At 31.6% G+C, this 20,321-nt stretch overlaps 1 protein-coding gene across 1 annotated transcript; it reads right to left on the reverse strand.

The window, feature by feature from the left end:
* Positions 1 to 12,033: 12,033 nt before the first annotated feature.
* On the reverse strand, positions 12,034 to 13,510 carry LOC133285678 (LOB domain-containing protein 37-like). The gene is made up of 2 exons (XM_061482943.1): positions 12,951 to 13,510; positions 12,034 to 12,866 (listed from the first exon to the last, which is right to left on the reverse strand). Exons 1-2 carry the CDS (start codon positions 13,132 to 13,134, stop codon positions 12,334 to 12,336), a joined length of 717 nt encoding a protein of 238 aa, XP_061338927.1. The 5' UTR covers positions 13,135 to 13,510; the 3' UTR covers positions 12,034 to 12,333.
* Between the last annotated feature and the right edge of the window lie 6,811 nt (positions 13,511 to 20,321).

The following is a 20,321-nucleotide window of genomic DNA, read 5'->3' on the forward strand; positions in this document are numbered from 1 at the left end:
AACGAAGCACAAGAGTAATTAAAGCCTTTAAACATGATGCAAAATAAGAAAGTTAACAACATTCTTTTCCCCGAGAATAAATGTTTAAGATTTTGCTTATAACATGTGTTGCTTGAATGAAGGTGATGGCACAAAGTAGGCATGCTATATACAAGAATCTTAGAATCAGCATTTATGATAAAATCGTGAGTCTTGATTCTTGGTTCTTGCAATAAGCTAAATGGTAACGGTCACATAAATAAGTTTGATATTTATACTCGATACGAGGAATAATAACAAAAGTCGAGTTGAACATTTTTTCGGTGTTATTAAAATCAGACCGACCCGGGAATCGGTAAATCAGTCATATAACCGGTTCGGTTGAAGCAACGGGCCAGCTATGCATCAAAATCGGTGCGACCCGGCCGGTTCTCATAAAAACCGGTGGCTCAGTCGATTAACCGTTGACCCGACCTGGTCCCCAAAAAAAAAAATACAAAATATGAAAGGGATATTTAACTACGAGGAAGGACCCGCAGTTATAAAGAAGGATAGTTAAGAATTGGAAGATATCTTTTCGTTCAATAGTGAGACTGCATGCGCACCAAGGAGCTAGGGATTTGCCATGGTTGCGAAAATTCATTATTGAAAGGGAGCGTTGGTGAAATCCGCGTCACACCTTTTCTCTCCTTGTCCTCCTTCGAATAATTTTGCTTGCCACTCCAGTTTTCACTTTTCATGTTCCATGTCTTTGTCCATGTGTCCGCCTAATAAACCTACTTCTTATAATTTTAATTTTCCTCCGATGATTGCTTGAAGGCACTCATTAAAAAATTGAAAATTAAAAAATAATTATTTATTTAATATATTTATTTTTAATTTTTTAACAAATATTTTAAAGAGACTCGTTAACATTTAATTTTTTGAACAATAATCTCCTTACCTAACTCTACCTGTTTAGGTTTTTAGGTTTTTTTTTCACTCTTTTGCTCTTAATTAATTTAAAAATTATCATTTTACCCCGTATCAAAACATTTTACCCATCAACTTTCTTTTGACTGTTAACCAAATTATGTATTCGAATATAAAACCTTTGATACTCGATTATATATCGCGTAACAATGTTTACTCGAGTATACGAGTTGAATACTCGAGAATTGTTCATTACCTGGGTTTTTGAGTACATGGATGGGATAGGTTTTGCGACTGCAATGGAGTGCATAAATAAAATGCTGATTCTTATTGAGGAGTGCATATTCCTCTGTTCCTCGTATAGAGGAAGCCAGGAGCGCATAAATAAGTGGTGCATCTTATTCAAATTCAAAAAAAAAATAACAAAAACATAATCACAACGTACTTATTAATTTTTTATTTTTTTATTTGCAGGAATTCGTTTTGAATTCATGAGGCATGAAGCTTTTGGCAAGCCGATGGCTTCCGGTGAATGAAACTCCAAAAGCTTTAGTCTTCTTACGCCATGGAATGCAACATCACCATGAACAGTAATTAGCCTATGCACCATCATTTTCATTTTTCCATTTTTTCCATTAAATATATATAAAGTACTAATTGTGATGATATGTATATTTTGTACACAGGCACAGCAACAAGGATTGCAAAGCCGGGTTTTGCAGTATATGGGTTGGATTATGAAGGCCATGGAAAATCAGATGGCTTAATAAACAAATGTTAGATGTTTGATGTCAAAAATAATTTCAGTTTTAATGAATTATGGTTTTTAATAAACAAATACCTTTTAGCTAGAGAACAAGAAGAAGATGAGGTACTTGATAGGTGAATCCATGGGAGGAGTTGTGGCTCTCCTTTTGCAAAGGAAAAAGCCAGAAGGAACAGAGGCTAATTCTTTTCCTACTTGTTCTTATGCAGAAACCCTGAGATTGGCCTTTGGTTTTGAGCATCTAAGAAGCATCTTAGAAAAGAAGGAAATGGTTCCCAACTGTCGGTTTTGTGAGGGGCCACATGAAGAGCATAGTTGTGAGCTCAGATAGAGGACGAGAGATTGAAACATACGAAGGTAAAGTATTCGAGTACAAGACCCTAGTACCTGAGTATCTAGAATCATACTATGGTATTCAGGTCACGAATTCGAGTATATCTTCATTTTATGAAAATTATTCTTTTTTTTTTTAAACTGATCCTAATCACCTCTTTGAGGCTAATCAGAACTATCGGTATCCTACGGGTTCGACTCTTTGAACCGGTCTATGAGACTAATCCAGAGTTCAGATGCGAGTCCAAGAATTACGGTACTTATGCCCCTCCTCAGATAATGTTGATGGGATTCGAACCGAAGTCTTTTCCCACCACTCAGCCTCCGTGCTACCAAGTGAAGATCCAGTCAACAGTTAAAAAGAATAGATTGATATTATATTTAAAAAAATGTTAAATTTTTTAAATAATTTAAAAATGGAGGCATAATAATAATTTTTTATATAATTTGAAGCACAAAGTTCGAAAAGCCTTAAGAGGACGTTTGGTTGAGGAGAAATTTTATGAATAATAGAAAAATTATATACATAAGAAAATGGTTGAAAAATGAATTTGGTAGGAAAATGTATAAAAAAGTTATTTGGTTGGAAAATATTTAACCGAGCAAATTAGGTAACATTTGTAAAATCTATGTTTGTATGTAAGTAAAATATAGACGGGAAAAAAAGATTCTTATTACCAAAATAACCCTGTGTTGAAGATATTTTGAATCAGTACCCTTTACCCAAAAAAAAGGGTTGTCATGTCCCAACGTCTATATGTTAAAAAACGAAACTAGTTGCCAACGACCATATCTTCAAAAAACGAAAAAAATCTGTGTCTTTGTGAAAGATCTGTCGAGGTTTCCGCTCAGCAACCAAGAGTGCTGTTGAGAAAACAATCACGAAGAAGAAATCTAGCAAGCGAGGATACGAAACGAGAAAGTAGAGAGAAGAAGGAAGGAAAAGGAAAACAATGAAACAGAAATGGGTGAGAGGCTTCAAAGTTGGAAACTTTGCGCCAAAGGGTGTTGGGAATGAAGAAGGGTAAGGGTGGGTCATTATAGGCCTCTTGTGGGGTGAGGAGTGTGGAGTTTGAAATGGTGATGATGGGTTATTGGAGAAACGTTCATGGTGACAGAGACTTGGCGGGTTTGGTGCTGGTTGAGAGGAAAAAGTTGGAGTTTTTTGGATTGAGAAATGGGTTTGGTTTGGATTTGGATTTGGAGAGAAGGATAGTGAAGTTGAACTGGAATCGGAAGAGAGTTTTATGTTTTCTTCTCCGATGTAAAGCTCAGATTTGTGGTGGTGACGCATTAACATACCAAAAAAAAACAAAAACCCAATAGAGGGTACGCTGTCATATACTTCTTAGCCAATGTGAGCAAATAGATACATAAGACCCCATACCACATATGAACTGAGATTATTTGGCCGGCTAAATGGATGAAAATACACATGCAAATTGGTCACCTATCATTCGTATTTAGCTTGGCAAGTTTGGAAGTGGTTCAACCAAACGTGGTTGCCTTATAATCCCACTTAACATTTGCCCATGTATCTAACCAAAGTCCTCCAATCAAACACACTCTCAGGGGGCGTTTGGTACAGGAGAAATTTTTATTTGTCCGGGAATCTCAATTTTCAAAAATATGATTTTCACGTTCAGTTTACGATAATACCTGAAAATTTAAAATTTAGAAAAATTCAGTTTCCCGGGAATCCCTCAAAATCCCGCGTACCAAACGCCCCCAGGGATTATTTGGTACACGGATTTTTCTCGGATTTCTGGAAAACTAATTTTTTTAAAATTTTAAATTTTCAGATATTATCGTAAACTGAATATAAGAATCATATTTTTAAAAATTGAGATTTCTGAATAAATAAAAATTTCTCCTGTACCAAACGACCCGTAAGTTCCATCTCTTATTAATAGCCACGAGTCCTAAAATATTACTGCTTATATATTTCTTACTCCTAATTGTTTATTTTTTTATTTGTACATTTAAATAATTAACTTGAGAAAGATGTTAATCAATAAACAATTCACCTGTCACTTAAAAACAGACACACCAAGACATAAAATACACATGAAATTGGGTAAAACCAAAATTTACTCTTTAAGTTTTTGTATTTGTTGCAAGAGATATGTTATATTTACAAAAAATTTATTTACAAACTATATTATGTACTACCAGTAGTACATATTAAAGTAATATATATTATCCTCAGTACATAATATAGTTTGTAAGAATTTGTAAATATAATCTTATTTTTATTGCATATGACAAAATTTGTCATACGTGTAGTCACATAACTTTTCATCTTTATATATATATATATATGGGGAGAAATCTTTTGACTCCAGAACTCAGCTGTTGATTTCCGTTCATTTAACGGTTATAATTTAATAAGTTATAATAATTAATTAATTATTAATTTCAAATAAAGGATAACGTTAAATGAACGGAAATCAATGACTAAGATGAAGAGTAAGATTTTTAAGTCTTACTCTAGAGTCAAATGATCCCTCCCATATATATATATATAGATATATATAGATATATATATATGGGTTAGGATCATTTTACACCAGTGTAAGTTACACTCTCAATCTTGTCCGTTAATCCCACTTATATCTAAGGGCTCTAATTTTTTAATAATGTGAGCCATTAGATACAAGTGGATCAATGGTCAAGATCGAGTGTAAGATTTCTAATTCTTACACCGGTGTAAGAATATCCTGCCTCTATATATATATATATATATATATATATATATATATATATATATATATATATATATATTATGCCTAGCATCTATTATTACTTTATCGGTATATTATGCCTAGCATCTATTATTAATTTATCGGTTTTCATCAAATCAAATTTAATAAAGATAATAGTAAAAAATGATAAGTATAAATTGGTGGTAAATGTAACCAATTTCATACATATATTGGAATTATATATATTAATAGAGAAAGCGGGTAAGAGGTTTCAAGTATTGAATCTAAAATTAGCATGCTGGACAATTATTTTAATATTTCATTTATTCTTGCAATTTTATTTTATTTTTATTTTATGCAATGAATTAATCATTTTAATTAAATGTGATTGTAAATGAAAAAACATTTGAAGAAAACTATTCTATATAAATTGTTTAAAATAACTTATTTTAGAGCTAAAAAAAACTTTTACCATAAGTTTGCCACAAAAACTTAAAGTATTTAAATTAATTTATTTTGAGAATAAATTTAATACGGTCCGAAAAAAAAATTATTTAAGAAGACAATTACTTAAAAGAAAAAAAAAAAAAAAAAAAGATAACGAACGGTTGTTGATTAGGTGAGTGTGTCACGTGTGTGACTCATGTAGTAGAGAAAGCAAGTCATTTCATTTCCATTTTCCAAGAACAAGAACAAGAAGTAGAGGGACGAGATGCAAAGTGGAAAAAACTGGAGGCAGAGGTGTATGCGGAAACCTCATTGCAGAATGGGAGGAGGTTCCGTGGGGTCCATGACAAATGCGGCGAGACGCAGCATCGCAGAAAGAAAAGCCATTTGCTGCACTTTGCTTTCCTGTTTTCCATTCAACTCAAACTCAAATGGACTGTGTTTTGTTTATTTTCTCCACATTCTTATTGGATTATATCCGGGATTTAGCAAAATACTGTATTTTGTGTGGCTTTGTCGTGATGAAGTGGCTCCACTCCCTCCCCCCATTTTGGACTGGGAAATGAAACCAAAGCTAGAAGATATCAAATTCAATAATAATCAAAACGAATAATTAAATAAATAAATAAGAGAAATTTGAAATATTTATAAATCTCAAAAGTTAACTTAGTAGTGGACAAACATGAACATGTGAATAGGCACATAGTTATTAATTTAAATTCTAACTATGTCGTTTATAATTGTTTAAGGCTTTTCCAATTCTCATAATCCGCTTTTGAAGCTAATCCAAATGATCTAGGGTTTTAAAAAGTAGGCTCAATATATTTTTTATTCAAATTGGGGTCGCATTTATAATATTTTCAATCCAACGTAATGTCACAAAATACTTTAAAATTTATCTTTACATTAATGATATATATTAAAAATTATTAACTAATTTAGTAATTTTTCCATAACATGATAATATATTCATATTGATAAAATCATTTGAAAATATATATCGCAAATGTTAGATTTTTTTTTTTGAATTTTATTGATTAAGTATAAAAAATTGTGTATATTGTTAAAATATTAAATTAACATGATCCTTGTAACATCCCACTTTGCAAAATTGATCCTAGATATCTAAAGCATCTTTGTTGAGCGCCTCTTGTCCAAGCACATGCAAGGAATCTTGATCTTTATCTCTTATCGGATAAAATTCACACTTCATATACTCAGTCTTGCTCCGGCTTAACGTAAATCTTTTAGACTCCAACGTGCTTCTCCACAATTCTAGTTTTCTGTTAACATCGGCCTTGGTCTCATCAACAAGCACAATATAATCTGCAAAAAGCATACACCGTGGCTTTCTCTTGAATATCTTTTGTTAGTTCATCCATAACTAAGGCAAAGAGCTAAGGACTAAGATCAGAACCTTGGTGTACACCTACCGTGATAGAAAAATAATTTGATGTTCTGTTACAAGCTTTCACACATATAGTAGCACCATCATACATATATTTGATTGCATATACATACTTTAATGTACTTATTTCTTCTAAAGAATCCACCATAAGATTTTCTTGGGACCCTATCATACGCCTTCTCAAGATCTATAAACATCATATGTAAGTCTTTCTTCTTTTCTCGATATTTTTCCATTAATTATCTCATCAAGAAAATGACTTCCATGGCACATCTTCCTGACATAAAGCCAAATTGATTTACAAAGACATTGGTCTCTCTCCTCAAGCGATGTTCGATAACACTCTCCCACAACTTCATAGTATCGCTCATAAGCTTAATGCCTATATAGTTAGAACAATTCTGTATCTCTCTTGTTTTTGTAAATAGGCACAAGCAAACTTTTTCTCCAGACATCAGATATCTTATTTGTTTGAAGAAACTTATTGAACATATTGGTCAACCATTTTATTGCCACATCCCTCAGGCCTCTCCACACTTCAATAGGACACCATCGGTTCCCAAAGCTTTATTGTTCTTCATCCTCTTTAAAGCCTCCTTAACTTCCTGTGCACAAATCTTCTATTTAAATCATCATAAGCATCCTCTAAGTCCACCTTGCTTTTATCATCACCCCCATTAAAAAGATTGTTAAAGTAGTTCATCCACCTTTCTTTACCTATGTATCTCTTACTAAAAGTTTTTAATTTTCATCCTTGATGCATCCAACCTGGGTAAGGTCTTTACTTTTCTTATCCCTCATTTTTGCAAGTTTATATATACATTTTTCACCACCCTTGCTCGCAAGATTTTTATACAGATCTGCGAAAACCTTGCCTCTAACTTCACGCACTTCTTTCTTAACATTTTTTCTACTCAAACAAAACTTTTGCATGTTCTCATCATTAGGACTTTTGTGTACCTGAAGCATATCTTTTTCTGTTTAATTGCTTCCTGCACCTTTTCATTCCACCACCATATTTTCTTTGTTTGAAATACATTTCATTTGCTTTCTCCTAACACCCTTATTCTCACTTTTTGGATACATATAAATATCTCATTCCACATTTTATTCGCTCTTCCATCCAACTCCATGGTCCTTCCTGGAGCATTCTTTCTTTGAACTTCATTTATTTTTCCTAGTTTAGTTTCCACCATCTAATCCTTGGGTTCTGAGCATTCTTCTGCATTTTAGGTACTCTGTTTAACCAAACCTCTATAACTACCAGTTTATGTTGCGTAGACCTTACAGTCAACACAAGAGGTTCTATCTTTTCTTTTAGCCAGAAGGAAATCAATCTGGCTATAATTTTGGCTGTTATGATATGTGATCAGATATGACTCTCTTTTTCAAAAAAAAGGTGTTCGCTAGCATTAAATCATAAGCTAGCGCAACATTCAAGATATCATCTCCAGCCTCATTTATCGTCTCAAAACCAAAACTTCCATGAAATATATCAAAACCTCCACTATTTTTGCCAACATGACCATTTAGATCTCCTTCAATGAAAATCTTCTCCTCTCATGGTATCCCTCTCTAAACCTTCCCAAAATTGGTTCTTCTCGTTTAATTACTATCCAACTTGAGGAACATACACACTAAGAATGTTCAAAATTAAATCATTCACTACAAGCTTAACCAAAATAATCCTGTTGCCTTTCCTTTTGACGTCAATCATTTTATCTCTAAAACTTGAATCGATAATAATTCCAACACAATTTTTACTCTTGTTTATACCTGTGTACCATAACTTGAATCTTGTACCTTCGACTTCCTTAACCTTTTCTCCAACCCACTTGTTTCTTCCAAGCAAACAATATTCAATTTTTTTCTTGCAAAAATATCTGCTAACTCTCTCAATTTACTCGTTAAGGTTTCTATATTCTAGCTTCTCAATCGCATCCTAAACCCTTGGGCATTTCTTACTAGCCACGCTCGCTCATCTGTGTGTTGGGACCTTGACAGACTTGTCACCAAATTCGAGTGAAGACGTGGCGCCTTGCCTTGGGGCAAGGATCCTAGCCCATTTATCACTACACTCGAGATCCGATGTATCACCTTGCCTTGTGGCAAGGATCCTATCCCATTTTTCGGTATACCCGGGGTCCGATGCAATGCGAAGCTGTGAAGGGTACGCCCCAACAAAAAATCATAAGGGTTCTTCTCATAAAAATAGGTTCTTTTTATGGCCGGCTCACTGCGCCTAACACCAACCCTCCTCCTTTATCATTACTTGGGACAGGCCATGCATGCAAGCACACATAAACGGAGTCATGCTTGACTTTTTGTAATCCTACTATTTCATAGTGACATATTTTCTGGACCTGGTCTCGTAGTTTTTACTCCTCTGCGTTGTGAGAGGTTTTTCGTGTAAAATTATTATGTGTTTCTCTATTCACCTCTCATTTGTGCATTTTTCTTATTCAGCATGTTTGGCCGACGTGTTGAATATAGGTTGACCTCCAAGTGGAGAACCGGTGCTCCACTTGTCGAATTGTGATCTCTTCCGTGCATTTTGAGGGACCCTATCTCAACAACATAAATACAAAATTATAAGTCAAACAATTAAATATATATCTATATATATATGTCCAATGGGAACTATTTATCTCATGTTGTATGAGATAATTATCTCATGCAATAGAGACAAGATAGTGAGGTCCATCATTTTTAAAAAATAAAAGAAAATTAGAAAAAATAGTAGGCCCCATTACTTTATCTCTATTGCATGAGATAATTATATCATGCAACATAAGATAATTATTTCCCATGTACAATATTAATCACATATATTATACTATTTATTAATATGCTACTAAATGCATATATGATAGTTATAAATTGCAAAAATTTAAATTTGCTAAAATATAAAAAATAACATAAAAGAATTGAGAGTGTGATATTCCATCATTACCTTAGGGTAAGAATGGAAAATACAAAATAAAAATAAAAAACAAAAAACATTGCATCGGTGATTTATATTTTAAAAGAAAGGATAAAAAAGTTAGGGTTTTATAAGAGTTATATTATAGGAAAAGTGATTGTGTAATGTTTTGTGTGCCGTAGTTTTTTTTTTTTTTTTTGCTTCAAAAGCGTGGGCCCCACAAAATGTTGTGTGTGTAGGAAACTTTATTGTGTCATGTTAAATGATAAATACAAATCATTACCTTTAAAAATGTATCGTCTTTAATCTCTCTTCTTGTTCTCACTTTCCTTGAATAAGGTTTCCTCCGAAATTTTAAAGATTCATCACTTTTAAAATAGTTTTCTCAATTATGAAGCAATCATTAATAGTTCCGTTGGCCTTTATTTTAGAAAATATATTATCAGGTAAACAATAAAATACTATTTAGACAATAATCATTAAAAAGAAAACTTTCTCATTTGAGATTTATTGAAACTTTATCTGTTAATAATTTATAATTATATTATTTTTTAAAACTTTGTTGGTAAATAATTTATCAATAATATGCATGATTAGTAAAGGAGAAATTAAAGTGATACAGGATTATAGACTTTAAATAAAATAAATTATAATCACATATTTGAAGGATTTTTTTTAAGGGTTTTAGTTTGTCATTTAACACGACACAATAAAATTTCTTATACACATAATATTTTGTGGGGCTTACACTTTTTAAAGCAAAAAAAAAACTAATGCACGCAAAACGATTCTCTATAATATTACACAATCACTTTTTCTATCACATAATTCTTATAAAACTTTTTTTTTTTATGGATTGAATAAATATTTTTTTGGGGGAAGTTACAATATTCCATTCTCAATCACTTGTGAGCACATGATTAGGTCTAATCCATAAAATTAATTTAATCAAAATATCATGTCAAATTTAAATCAATTCAAACTGGACTAAATTCAGATTATAAATACCCTTCATATCAATTGTTTGAGATAAATTAATTAAAGTTGATAGTTGATACAACCTATCCAAGTTCTTTGAAAGAAATCATTATGAATAGGTCAGATAATAAAATTATTGGACAAGACAAAGGGAGACAGCCCAAAGCTCGACGCTGACGCGAACCGTGCTTTATTTGTAGCTCCTCGATTCCTATTGTCATTGTATTTTGTACGCCTCCATGCATACTCCAAAAGTCGCCTGACAAAGCCATGCCTCCTCTCACTTTCTCTGATTATTTATTATTATTTATTAGCCTCGTATATAAAACCCAAATATATTCTTCTACTGACTGCTGATTTCTCTGTCTCTCCTATTTTTCAGAAAAAATATATATAGAAATGGATTATCTGATTGTGTAATTTAACATGATTATATTATGTAAGAAGATCTTAATTATTAATAATTAAATCAACGATTATGATTGTGTAATTTCTTGTGCTTATATTTTTTTTTCTCTCCTATCTTATTATTATTATGTATGATTATAATTATTTCACATGACATAATCATACTAACTAGCACACTTGAGGATCAACTCCCTCCCGTATTTCGATCAGAAGTCTCAAGTCTGGGATTCTGCAAACATGATCACTGACCTTTTTTGTTACACTGACCATAAAGTTGTTCAAACTAAAAACTCCACCTTATCAGACCGATAGATATCTCAACCTTATTCTTGTATTCCTATAGTATATTATTGGTCAAGCTTGTTATCAGTGACTGAATGCTCTTGACTAAGTAAATAAGGCTTTGATCATGCACGCGGGGGGGGGGGGGGGGGGGGGGGGGTGTATAAATAAGATTTTGATTTGAAATCATTTAGCTCAATTGTACTGAAGGAATTATACTCCAAATTTGAATTCAATATTATCTCGAGCTACCATTTTCTTTTTTCTTTTTATTATTATTGGTAGATAATCTGGAGATATCTTTACATAATCTTCTTCAAGATATAAACCATTGTCACCGTAAAAAAATATGAAACTAATTCCTTTGGAGGAAAAGACAATTTTTATTTAACTCGCAAAGAATTTCAAAAATTTAAACCTTGATCAAGGACATACAATTACCAATTGAGCTAGGGGTTAGCTACCATTTCCTTTTCATTATGAAGTCCAAGTGGTTTTTAATTTAAATTTCTTTAATGAAAACAGAAACATTTTACTACATTTAAGGGCAGCTAGATAACAATGACATATGGATTGAGTCCGAGTCATCAGACAGCTCCCACATGTCTTTTGCAAACGGATCAGGTCAAATTCTTTACTTTTTTTTTTTTGGTAATCTAAATTCTTTACTCTTTAATTACGGGTGTAGCTGGTAAACTTGAAAGCAATTAATCAAAAAATTGACTATTCATCATCCTCCTCAATTCTATTAATTCGTCCAAATTAAGCTCACATTCATAAAATTTTACCAATTAGCACTAAAACTAATGAAAAAAAGATTTCGGGTAAATTTTTATTCAATTTTCTGCAATAGAGTAATAAAACTAAAAAATAATTAAAGAAAAGAAATATGTATTTAATTATTTAATATTCATGTCACACCATCATAACATGTTTTCATAGATCAAAAGAAAAAAGGAAATATTATCACCGACGAACCCTCATCTTTCTCTCCCTGTCTACAAACGTGAAGAGAGAGAAAATCCTGTGCCGGTAACTTACAAAATCTCAACGGATTTTAATTCCAGGAAAAACCCTCTTCGCAAAACAAAGCGTTCAAAAAATGAAGAAAAAACAAATAAAAGACGCGTGCGTGCCACACCCCTTAATTAGAGATTCAGAAAAACACGAATCTCAGAGAGAAAGAGAGCCCTCAAACGAAAAGGTTAAGCACTTTCCGGTCTCCGCCGTGAGCGTAGTGTTCTCCGATCCCACTTTCCAAGCACGTCGTCGTCACGGATTCCTCCGAATTCATCGACGGTGTGCCCGGTCGGCGAGTTTCGTGTCGGCAGTCGTAGGTGGAGACGTTATGCAGAAAACTCGGCGTCAACCGGAGATTGAGATCGGTCGTCGTCTGAAACTTGGTGATTTCGTTCGATCGCTTGCGTTTACCGCCGGAAGCGACCTTATTAGACTGCGAGCTCGAGAACCGCAAAACCGGGTTCGGATCTCGGACCCTCCACATGTCGGTGCAAGTGACTTCCCCTTCGGATGCGTCGTCCCCGATGGGAGAGGGCGCGTCTAGGCCAAGAAGATCCGGCATGGGCCTCAGGGTGCCGCCACGGAGCACCGTCTCAACAGCCGCCTGACAAACGTGCCAGTTTCCTGTCCACAGAAGCCCCACGGCGCCGTTCACGGGGTTCACCGTTCGTCCACAAGCTTCGAACAACAGAGATTGAAACAGAGCTGCATAGATAAAGCGTTAGTTGAGAAGATTTCACAAAAAAGAAAAAGGAGTGAGCAACTGAAAGAGGTGAAGTAAAATTATACCAGGTCTTTGGGGTTCAGGGACGTTTGAAATGAAGGACATGAGGTCTGCACGGCCAAAGAATTTGGCTACGAAAACAGTGGCATGGCCTTGGGCTTCAGGGGTTTCAATCCACTGTAGACACGGTCTCAGAATACAGGACTCACTGCAACCCTTTCGAAGGACTCGGCACCCGTTACAACTCATACCTCTTTGGTTTAAAATTACAAATTAAGAGCGAGTAACTAACAACGGTTGTGTTGTGTTCGGACCACACCCTCACATTAAAAACCGATGACTGCAGAACAAGAATAAGTAATGTGAGAAGGAGATAAGAGGGACATGGAATGGAAGTTGAATGGAGGGGCAGTTGGGGTATAAATAAACATTAACCGGAGCAGGAAGAGAACATGAGTGAGTGGTGAGAGAGAGAGAGGGTTGGGAATTAACTAGGGTTAGGTTAGTTGGGAGAGGGAGTGTGTCTGCGTGCACTGCCTCTTTCATGTTTGTATGGAAGTGTGAGATTCCAAGGTCCTTGGTGTTAGCGGCTCCGTGTTTCCGCGGATGGATGTTCCTCCACCGTTCGATTCTTTATATTTTCTTTTAGCTTTCACTATTCAGATACATTCATGGTGCCTTTCCTTTTCATTTATATGGAATGTTCAATGTAGTCTTACATGCGTTTCGTCCATCGAACTGTTTCCAATTTTGCCTTTTTTTAATTAAATGGATGGTACTTGCCTACTTGCACATTATAATATTTATATCTTCTTAAAAAAAAATTCTATTTTTGAAAAAGGAAAAAAAAACTTAATATTTTGTGCAAAAATAGTTTTTATGGATGAAATTATGAACAGTTCGGATTAGAATGTTGTGTTTTTATTTTATTAAAAAGAAGCAGTGCAAAAGTAGTTTAAGAAAAATAATGTATGAATATAAGTATTTTTTTTTTTTTAGAAATATTCTAATCGGTTCATCACTTCGCGACTACTCCAATTCGGTGCGGGTCCATTATTAAGATTTTAAACCCCTATCAAAAATATAAGTATTCTTTAAATTAGCAGTTATCGTTTACACCTTATAATGATCGTACATTGATTTTTTAATGAAGTTCTTCAAATAAAGTTGACATTTAAAAAAAAAAATTATTCAATGAATATCATAAGTCATAAGTACAAAGTAATGTATTTATAAGTTATTTTGCACAATAAAATGTAAGTAATTAATAATAAATGTACTATTAAAATAGTTTATGATTTGTACAAAAAAAATACGATAAATTAAAGTGCAAAAAAAGCATTTCGATTGAGATCTCCTCCCATCCGAAAAATTATTTAGTGTGTATTTTGATTAACTTATTCTGTATGTAGAGTTATTTATATAAATTTTTTTATTGAAATAGAATTTGGAAAAAATAATTTTTATAATAATTAAACATAGCTTAATATTTTTGTGCCTTTTATTTTGCATAAGAATAAATATAACTTTAAAAATATAGTATATTGTTTTGATTTAACTTTATATAGTCAAGAGACACTAATAGCGAAAAATTCATATATTCACATGGTGCATATAGGTTATTCACAAAACATTAATTAATAATAACAGTTATATAAATTTTTTTTTATGTCACATAAATATTTCATAGGTCTGTCGTTCATTATTTTTTATTTAAAAATTTTAAAAATGTAATAGTTTTTAGTTTCTTACATATTAAATGTGCTAAATATATTTTTAACAAAATTTATATTTTAATTATAAATCAACAATTTATCATTTGATACATTTTTTTTTGGTAAGCATCATTTGATACACTTAACTATATACATTCGGTGTGAATGATCCTCTATATATATATATATATATATATATATATATATATATATATATATACACCGAATGTTTGGCCCATTTTTCGAAGTGTGAATGACAGGATATTAATAAATTCCTGTGACATAAGAATTAATTTTGCCATATATATATATATATATATATATCTTATAATAATTCACAAAATTAAGGTGATACCCACTAGATAATATAAGATCACTGTGTATAATAAGAGATTTATTTTATTTCAAAAATACTTATATATATTTTTAATATAATAGTACTTCATGCACATTAATACAATAATACTCAATACATCTTCTCACATTTTTTTGAAAAATATTAGCTTTATGCTACTGCAGAAAATAATAGTGGTAGGGCTTTTTTTTTTAAACAAAAAAGTTGGAGTTGATCGATGGATGTGTAGTATAAAATTGCTTTCTGTATTGACATAAGACTTATATTTTCTTATTTTTTATGTGTAAAACATAAAATATGGTAGAGAAAATTTTTTATTTCTCTATCATTCAACGAATAATTCCGAAAAAAAAAATAGTGCTGGGGATGTTGACTGAATAATAATGATTTCGTGTGGAAGTAAAATGCCATGAAATTACGAAATGGGGCTCGGAAGCTAGTGAGAATTACCAATGACCATGGAATGGCGTGCACATGTACGAGTTTGGAAAAGAATGAAATAATAATTCCACTCCAAGTAAATGCAAGGCTGTAGGGGGGCTAAGGTGGGGAAATGGGGGGGAAAAAACAGGGTTATAAAAATGGCAGATAGCCAAAAAAGATATAATATTTAATTTAAGGCTATAATGATTGAGGGTTTGGTGTAAGATTAGGAAACACAAGCATTGTTAGCGTAGCGGTTTGGATATTTAAATTACATCAAAGTCAAATTATTTTTAGTTTCTATTCTCCCCAACAAGCGCACACAGATTTTTGTACAATTTGTCCCTCTGCTTTTGTTAATGCAAACCACGCTACGTTTCTGCACTTTTAAACGAGGAACTCTTTAATAACCCAAAATCATGCTCTAGTCTCGGGAGATATATTCTTTCGTTTGCAATTTTTAAATGGGAAAAGTGTTGTGTACGAACCTAAACCACCCATATAAGCCCCCTAATCTTGAATTCTTAATGTGTATATTAAAAAGAGATTGGAAGTATTGTCGTGGGGCTATTTAATGTTGTATCATTTTTCTCATGAAATAAGAAACAAATACAAATTAGGTGATTTAGCAACATCTGATTCGATTGTTTATTGTATTTGTGTAACCATGAGGAATCAATCACTTTTCCGTATTCGTTCATTTCATTAGAAAAATAAGTATGAATATTCAGTAAGACTTGACAAACAGGGCCTGGTTGGAATCTTGAGATAGAGGGAGAACCATTAGGTGTGTCTATGGTTTATTTCATTAGAATGTCCGATATTATGACTTGGGTATAAATTTATTTTAATTTACATTTAAATTATAATTTTTGAGTTTATGAGAAACTGATAAACGATATATAAAATAAAGGAATATTTTTTTTTATGTTGTAAGAACAAAATTACCTCATGTTATAGAAATAAAAGTATAAGTGGGATCCACAGGTAAGAAGAGAGAAAAAAAAGTGGTGAAACCCAACCCATTTTTGTGTGTGTAGGAGAGTTGTTTATCTCATGTAAAATGAGATAAACATAACCCTAAAATAAATTGATAGCCTGATAGGAAACTTTTTATTAAAGCTAAAACTCGGAGGAGCAAACACTGTATAGTAAGGGTTTTATAAGAGTTATATTGTAGGAAAAGTAATTGTGTAATATTATAGAGATTCGTTTTGCATGCTATAATTTTTTTTCTTCAAAAAATGTGGGCCCCACAAAATATTATGTGTAGAAAAATTTATTGTGTCATGTTAAATGACAAAAGCAAATTCCATAAAGTAATCAATAAAACAAGGGCAAGTTTGGGCCGTGCCAATTGATTGCTCACCTCGACCTCAATCCGTGCTTCGCTATATAGAAAAAAAAAATTACATTTAGATTTTGTTTATTGTGTTTTCGTTTTATCCTTTAACATAATACAACAAATTTTTTTACACTCACAATATTTTGTGGGGCCCACACTTTTTAAAACAAAAAAATAAATAAAAAATTAAGGCACGCAAAACGAATCTCTATAACATTACACAATCATTATTCCTACAACATAACTCTTATAAAACCCTGTTAATTTAAGTAGTATGTTCACGTAGCAAACTTGATAAGCAATCCAGATAAATATTACCTTCAGAAAAAAAAAAAACATTGCTTCAAAAACGTAAAAATTTGATTAGTATACGATTTTGTTTTTTGGTATCCTCTTTATTTTGGGTATCCAATTAGTATAGGAATTTTAATCCTGGGAAAATGTGGGTAAAAATGGGAAGTCAGTGAAAAAAAGGAAAATAAAAGGAAAGAAAGAGAGAGAAAGTGGAACTTGAGGGATGGACAGCGAACCATGAAGATGTCCCTGTCGTGACAAACGTGGCATCCTTATCGCTTTCTCTTGAGTCTTGAGTATTTTTTTAATTATTATTATTAGGTGTTCTTAAAATTTAAATGGAGGTCCTCTTACTAAAATGGTTAGATTTTCTTAGAAGAATCAAGTAAGAAAAAGAGGAAAGCATGATTAAAATTCAATATTAATATTTTATTAAGAACTTAAAAATCAATAATTAAATATCTTAATCAAGTAAGACATATTTACGAATTTTTATATTTATTATATTTTTCTTTTGTAGTATTTTGGATTATTACAATTCAAATTAATTAAAACAAGAAAAACACTTACTTATCATTAAAAAATAATTAATTATCACCCTAAATATTTAATGGCTAGTCTTTGCTATATAAATAAATATATATGCCCTCTACTTATTATAAAACTCATGTAAATTTTTATTTTCAATATTCCCGTATTAGAAACCATTATTAAAAACAATGTAATTATATCTGCACATTTGACATTGTGCACATTTTAACTGAAGATAATATTGTTTGCACATATGTATATTTTCTTAACAAAACTTCACATACTATAACGTGGACCGATAATATTGAGACAGAATAGGAAGAAAAAAAATTGGGGGTTTGACTAAACGCGATGAATGGGAAAAATATTATGTTTAGATAATGATGCACGTTAAGTGATGGGGTAAGAGTTATTTCCGATGGCTATAATTAGAGTAATAATATTTATTACAAATTTAACAGATTTCCAAATTGATTAATGTAAATTACTAAAAATAAATGTTACTGTATAACTAAAGCATTATTTAATACTTTGCGTGAAGATACGTTAATGATTTATAAAGATATAATCTGCGTAGTAGTACTTTTCTCATAATTAAGAATTCTTATCCAGTCATACTCACTTGCATTGGATTACATTGTGAGTAACTTCTGTCTGCTGACTAATAACTGAGTCACTATGTTGACTTTATTGACAGAAACAGAAGTTTCGCCCTTTTTTTAATTGAGTAAATATCAGTCTTCAGAAAATTTTAGTTAGTCTTAGTAAATAAAAAGGTCTATCGTAGTCCTTAAAAAATTTAAATTGGACTCATTTTAGTTCTTTTGAGGATTAATATGGATCTTTTTTAAATTTGTGAGCGATCACGATTTCAACTAAATGGGTCCTTTTGAATTTTTGAGGGACCACGATGAGCCATTTTATTTGTTAGGGACTAAAACGGGTCTCGTGAAATTTTCTGAGGACCAAAAAAGGTATTTACTCTTTTTTATTTTAGTAAAAAGTTTCGCCTTCTTTGCTCTTACTGTCCCTCTGATATTATATAATATAGGGGTTTTCGTTTGTCATTTAATATGACATAAATAACTTTCCTACACACAACATTTTTTGGGGCCTACGCTTTTTGAAGAAAAATAAAAAATTATGGCACGCAAAACTAATCTCTATAACATTACACAATCATTTTTCCTACAACATAACTCTTATAAAACCCTATAATATAATATGATAATGATACAACTAAATAATGGTAACTTGACATTACTGAACAGAAAATATGACAGCATGTATTTAATTTTTTCTAATATTATTTTTTTTAGAAAAATTTAAAATTTTAATCCTAAAATCTGTCTCGAATCTAACAAATTTTGAAATCATAAATTGATTGGAATATCTTTAAAAAAAAAAATGATAATGTTACGATATCAAAGGGCGGTGACCTAGTTAGATAGCAGCTATTGTTACTTATTCATTCCCTGTCTCTACTTCATTCTTTATCTTTGTTTTTTGTTTTTTCAGAATCTGTCTCTTTAATTAGACGTCATATGCTAAGTTGAGACGGGGCATCGGTCTCTTTTATTTATAAAATGCAGCTATGGTTATAGTTAATTAACAATAGTAATTTATTATTTATTGGGTCAGAGAATCTGATGCTGTGTGGATATCCCGGATAAGTAATTAAAAATGTAGACAATTAATTATTTATAAAGTCAGAGATTCTTATATTCATTTAAAGGTCCCATAACCGATTATATGGTGAAAACAATTAATTATGTGCATTTTATAAATAGAAATCTAAGCCTTAAGGTTCATTTTGCTTGAAATAAATAAAAAAGACACAGGGCAAGAAGAGACAAAGGAAAAGATAAGGGAGAAACAGTTACTAAAATAATAAAATAAAATAAGGAAGAAACCACCAACATTAAAAAGTTCCAGGCTTACTCTATTGTTAGTCTCGCAAGCCCGTGGGATATAGATTTTAGAGTAAAGTTTTTTTTAAACCCTACAAAAAATACGATTTTTATTTTCATCTCTTATAAAAAATAGGTCATTTTTTTGTCCTTCTATAATTATAATTTTTTGAAAATATGATCCTTCAAAAATTCAATAAAGATTCAATTTAGTCTCTAAAAAATAATAATATTGGCATTTTTTGTAAAGGACAAAAATGGGGACTGTATTTTTTTATTAGGAACCCAAAATGGACTTTACTCAATATTTTAACCTCCTTAACGTTAAACTCTTTTTTTTAAAATTATTCAGTATTCTATGAGGACTAGCAGATAGCAAAGACAATAAAACTTTTCCAATTAAATTTTGGCAAATGTATTTTTGCTGTCACTACAGAAGAAATTTTTTACAGCAATACATAGAAAGTCTAGAAAGTCAGAATATACGTGGAGATCCTGGATTTTTTTTAATGTCAGGATCCGAAAGCGAATACTAGTATAAATGTTTTTGTTATAAAATTTCTTATCTATAGAAAAAGTAGAAGTGACGAACTCTTAAATTTTATACAGGAAAGATTATATTTACAAACTAAACTATTTACAAATTCTTACAACTAAATCTTAACAATTAATTTTCGTAAATCTAACAGTTATAATTTATTAAAAATTAATAATTAATAAATAAATATAATCCAATAAATTATAATCATTAGATTTACACAAATGAACGATTAAAATTTATAAAATTTGTAAACAATTTTATTTGTAAATATACCCTCCTCAAATTTAATTTTATATCCAAATATTCAAACTCAAGATCTTTT

Source organism: Gastrolobium bilobum, unplaced genomic scaffold, assembly GCF_033153095.1.
Source record: "Gastrolobium bilobum isolate Gb01-03AN ecotype WA unplaced genomic scaffold, APGP_CSIRO_Gbil_v1 utg1162, whole genome shotgun sequence".
Classification (NCBI taxonomy): domain Eukaryota; kingdom Viridiplantae; phylum Streptophyta; class Magnoliopsida; order Fabales; family Fabaceae; genus Gastrolobium; species Gastrolobium bilobum.

Coding starts and splice junctions, on each gene's coding strand:
- LOC133285678 (XM_061482943.1), bottom strand. CDS start 13,134: ATGAGTTGTAACGGGTGCCGAGTCCTTCGAAAGGGTTGCAGTGAGTCC. Junction 12,867..12,950: donor CCCTGAACCCCAAAGACCTG/GTATAATTTTAC, acceptor TTATCTATGCAG/CTCTGTTTCAATCTCTGTTG.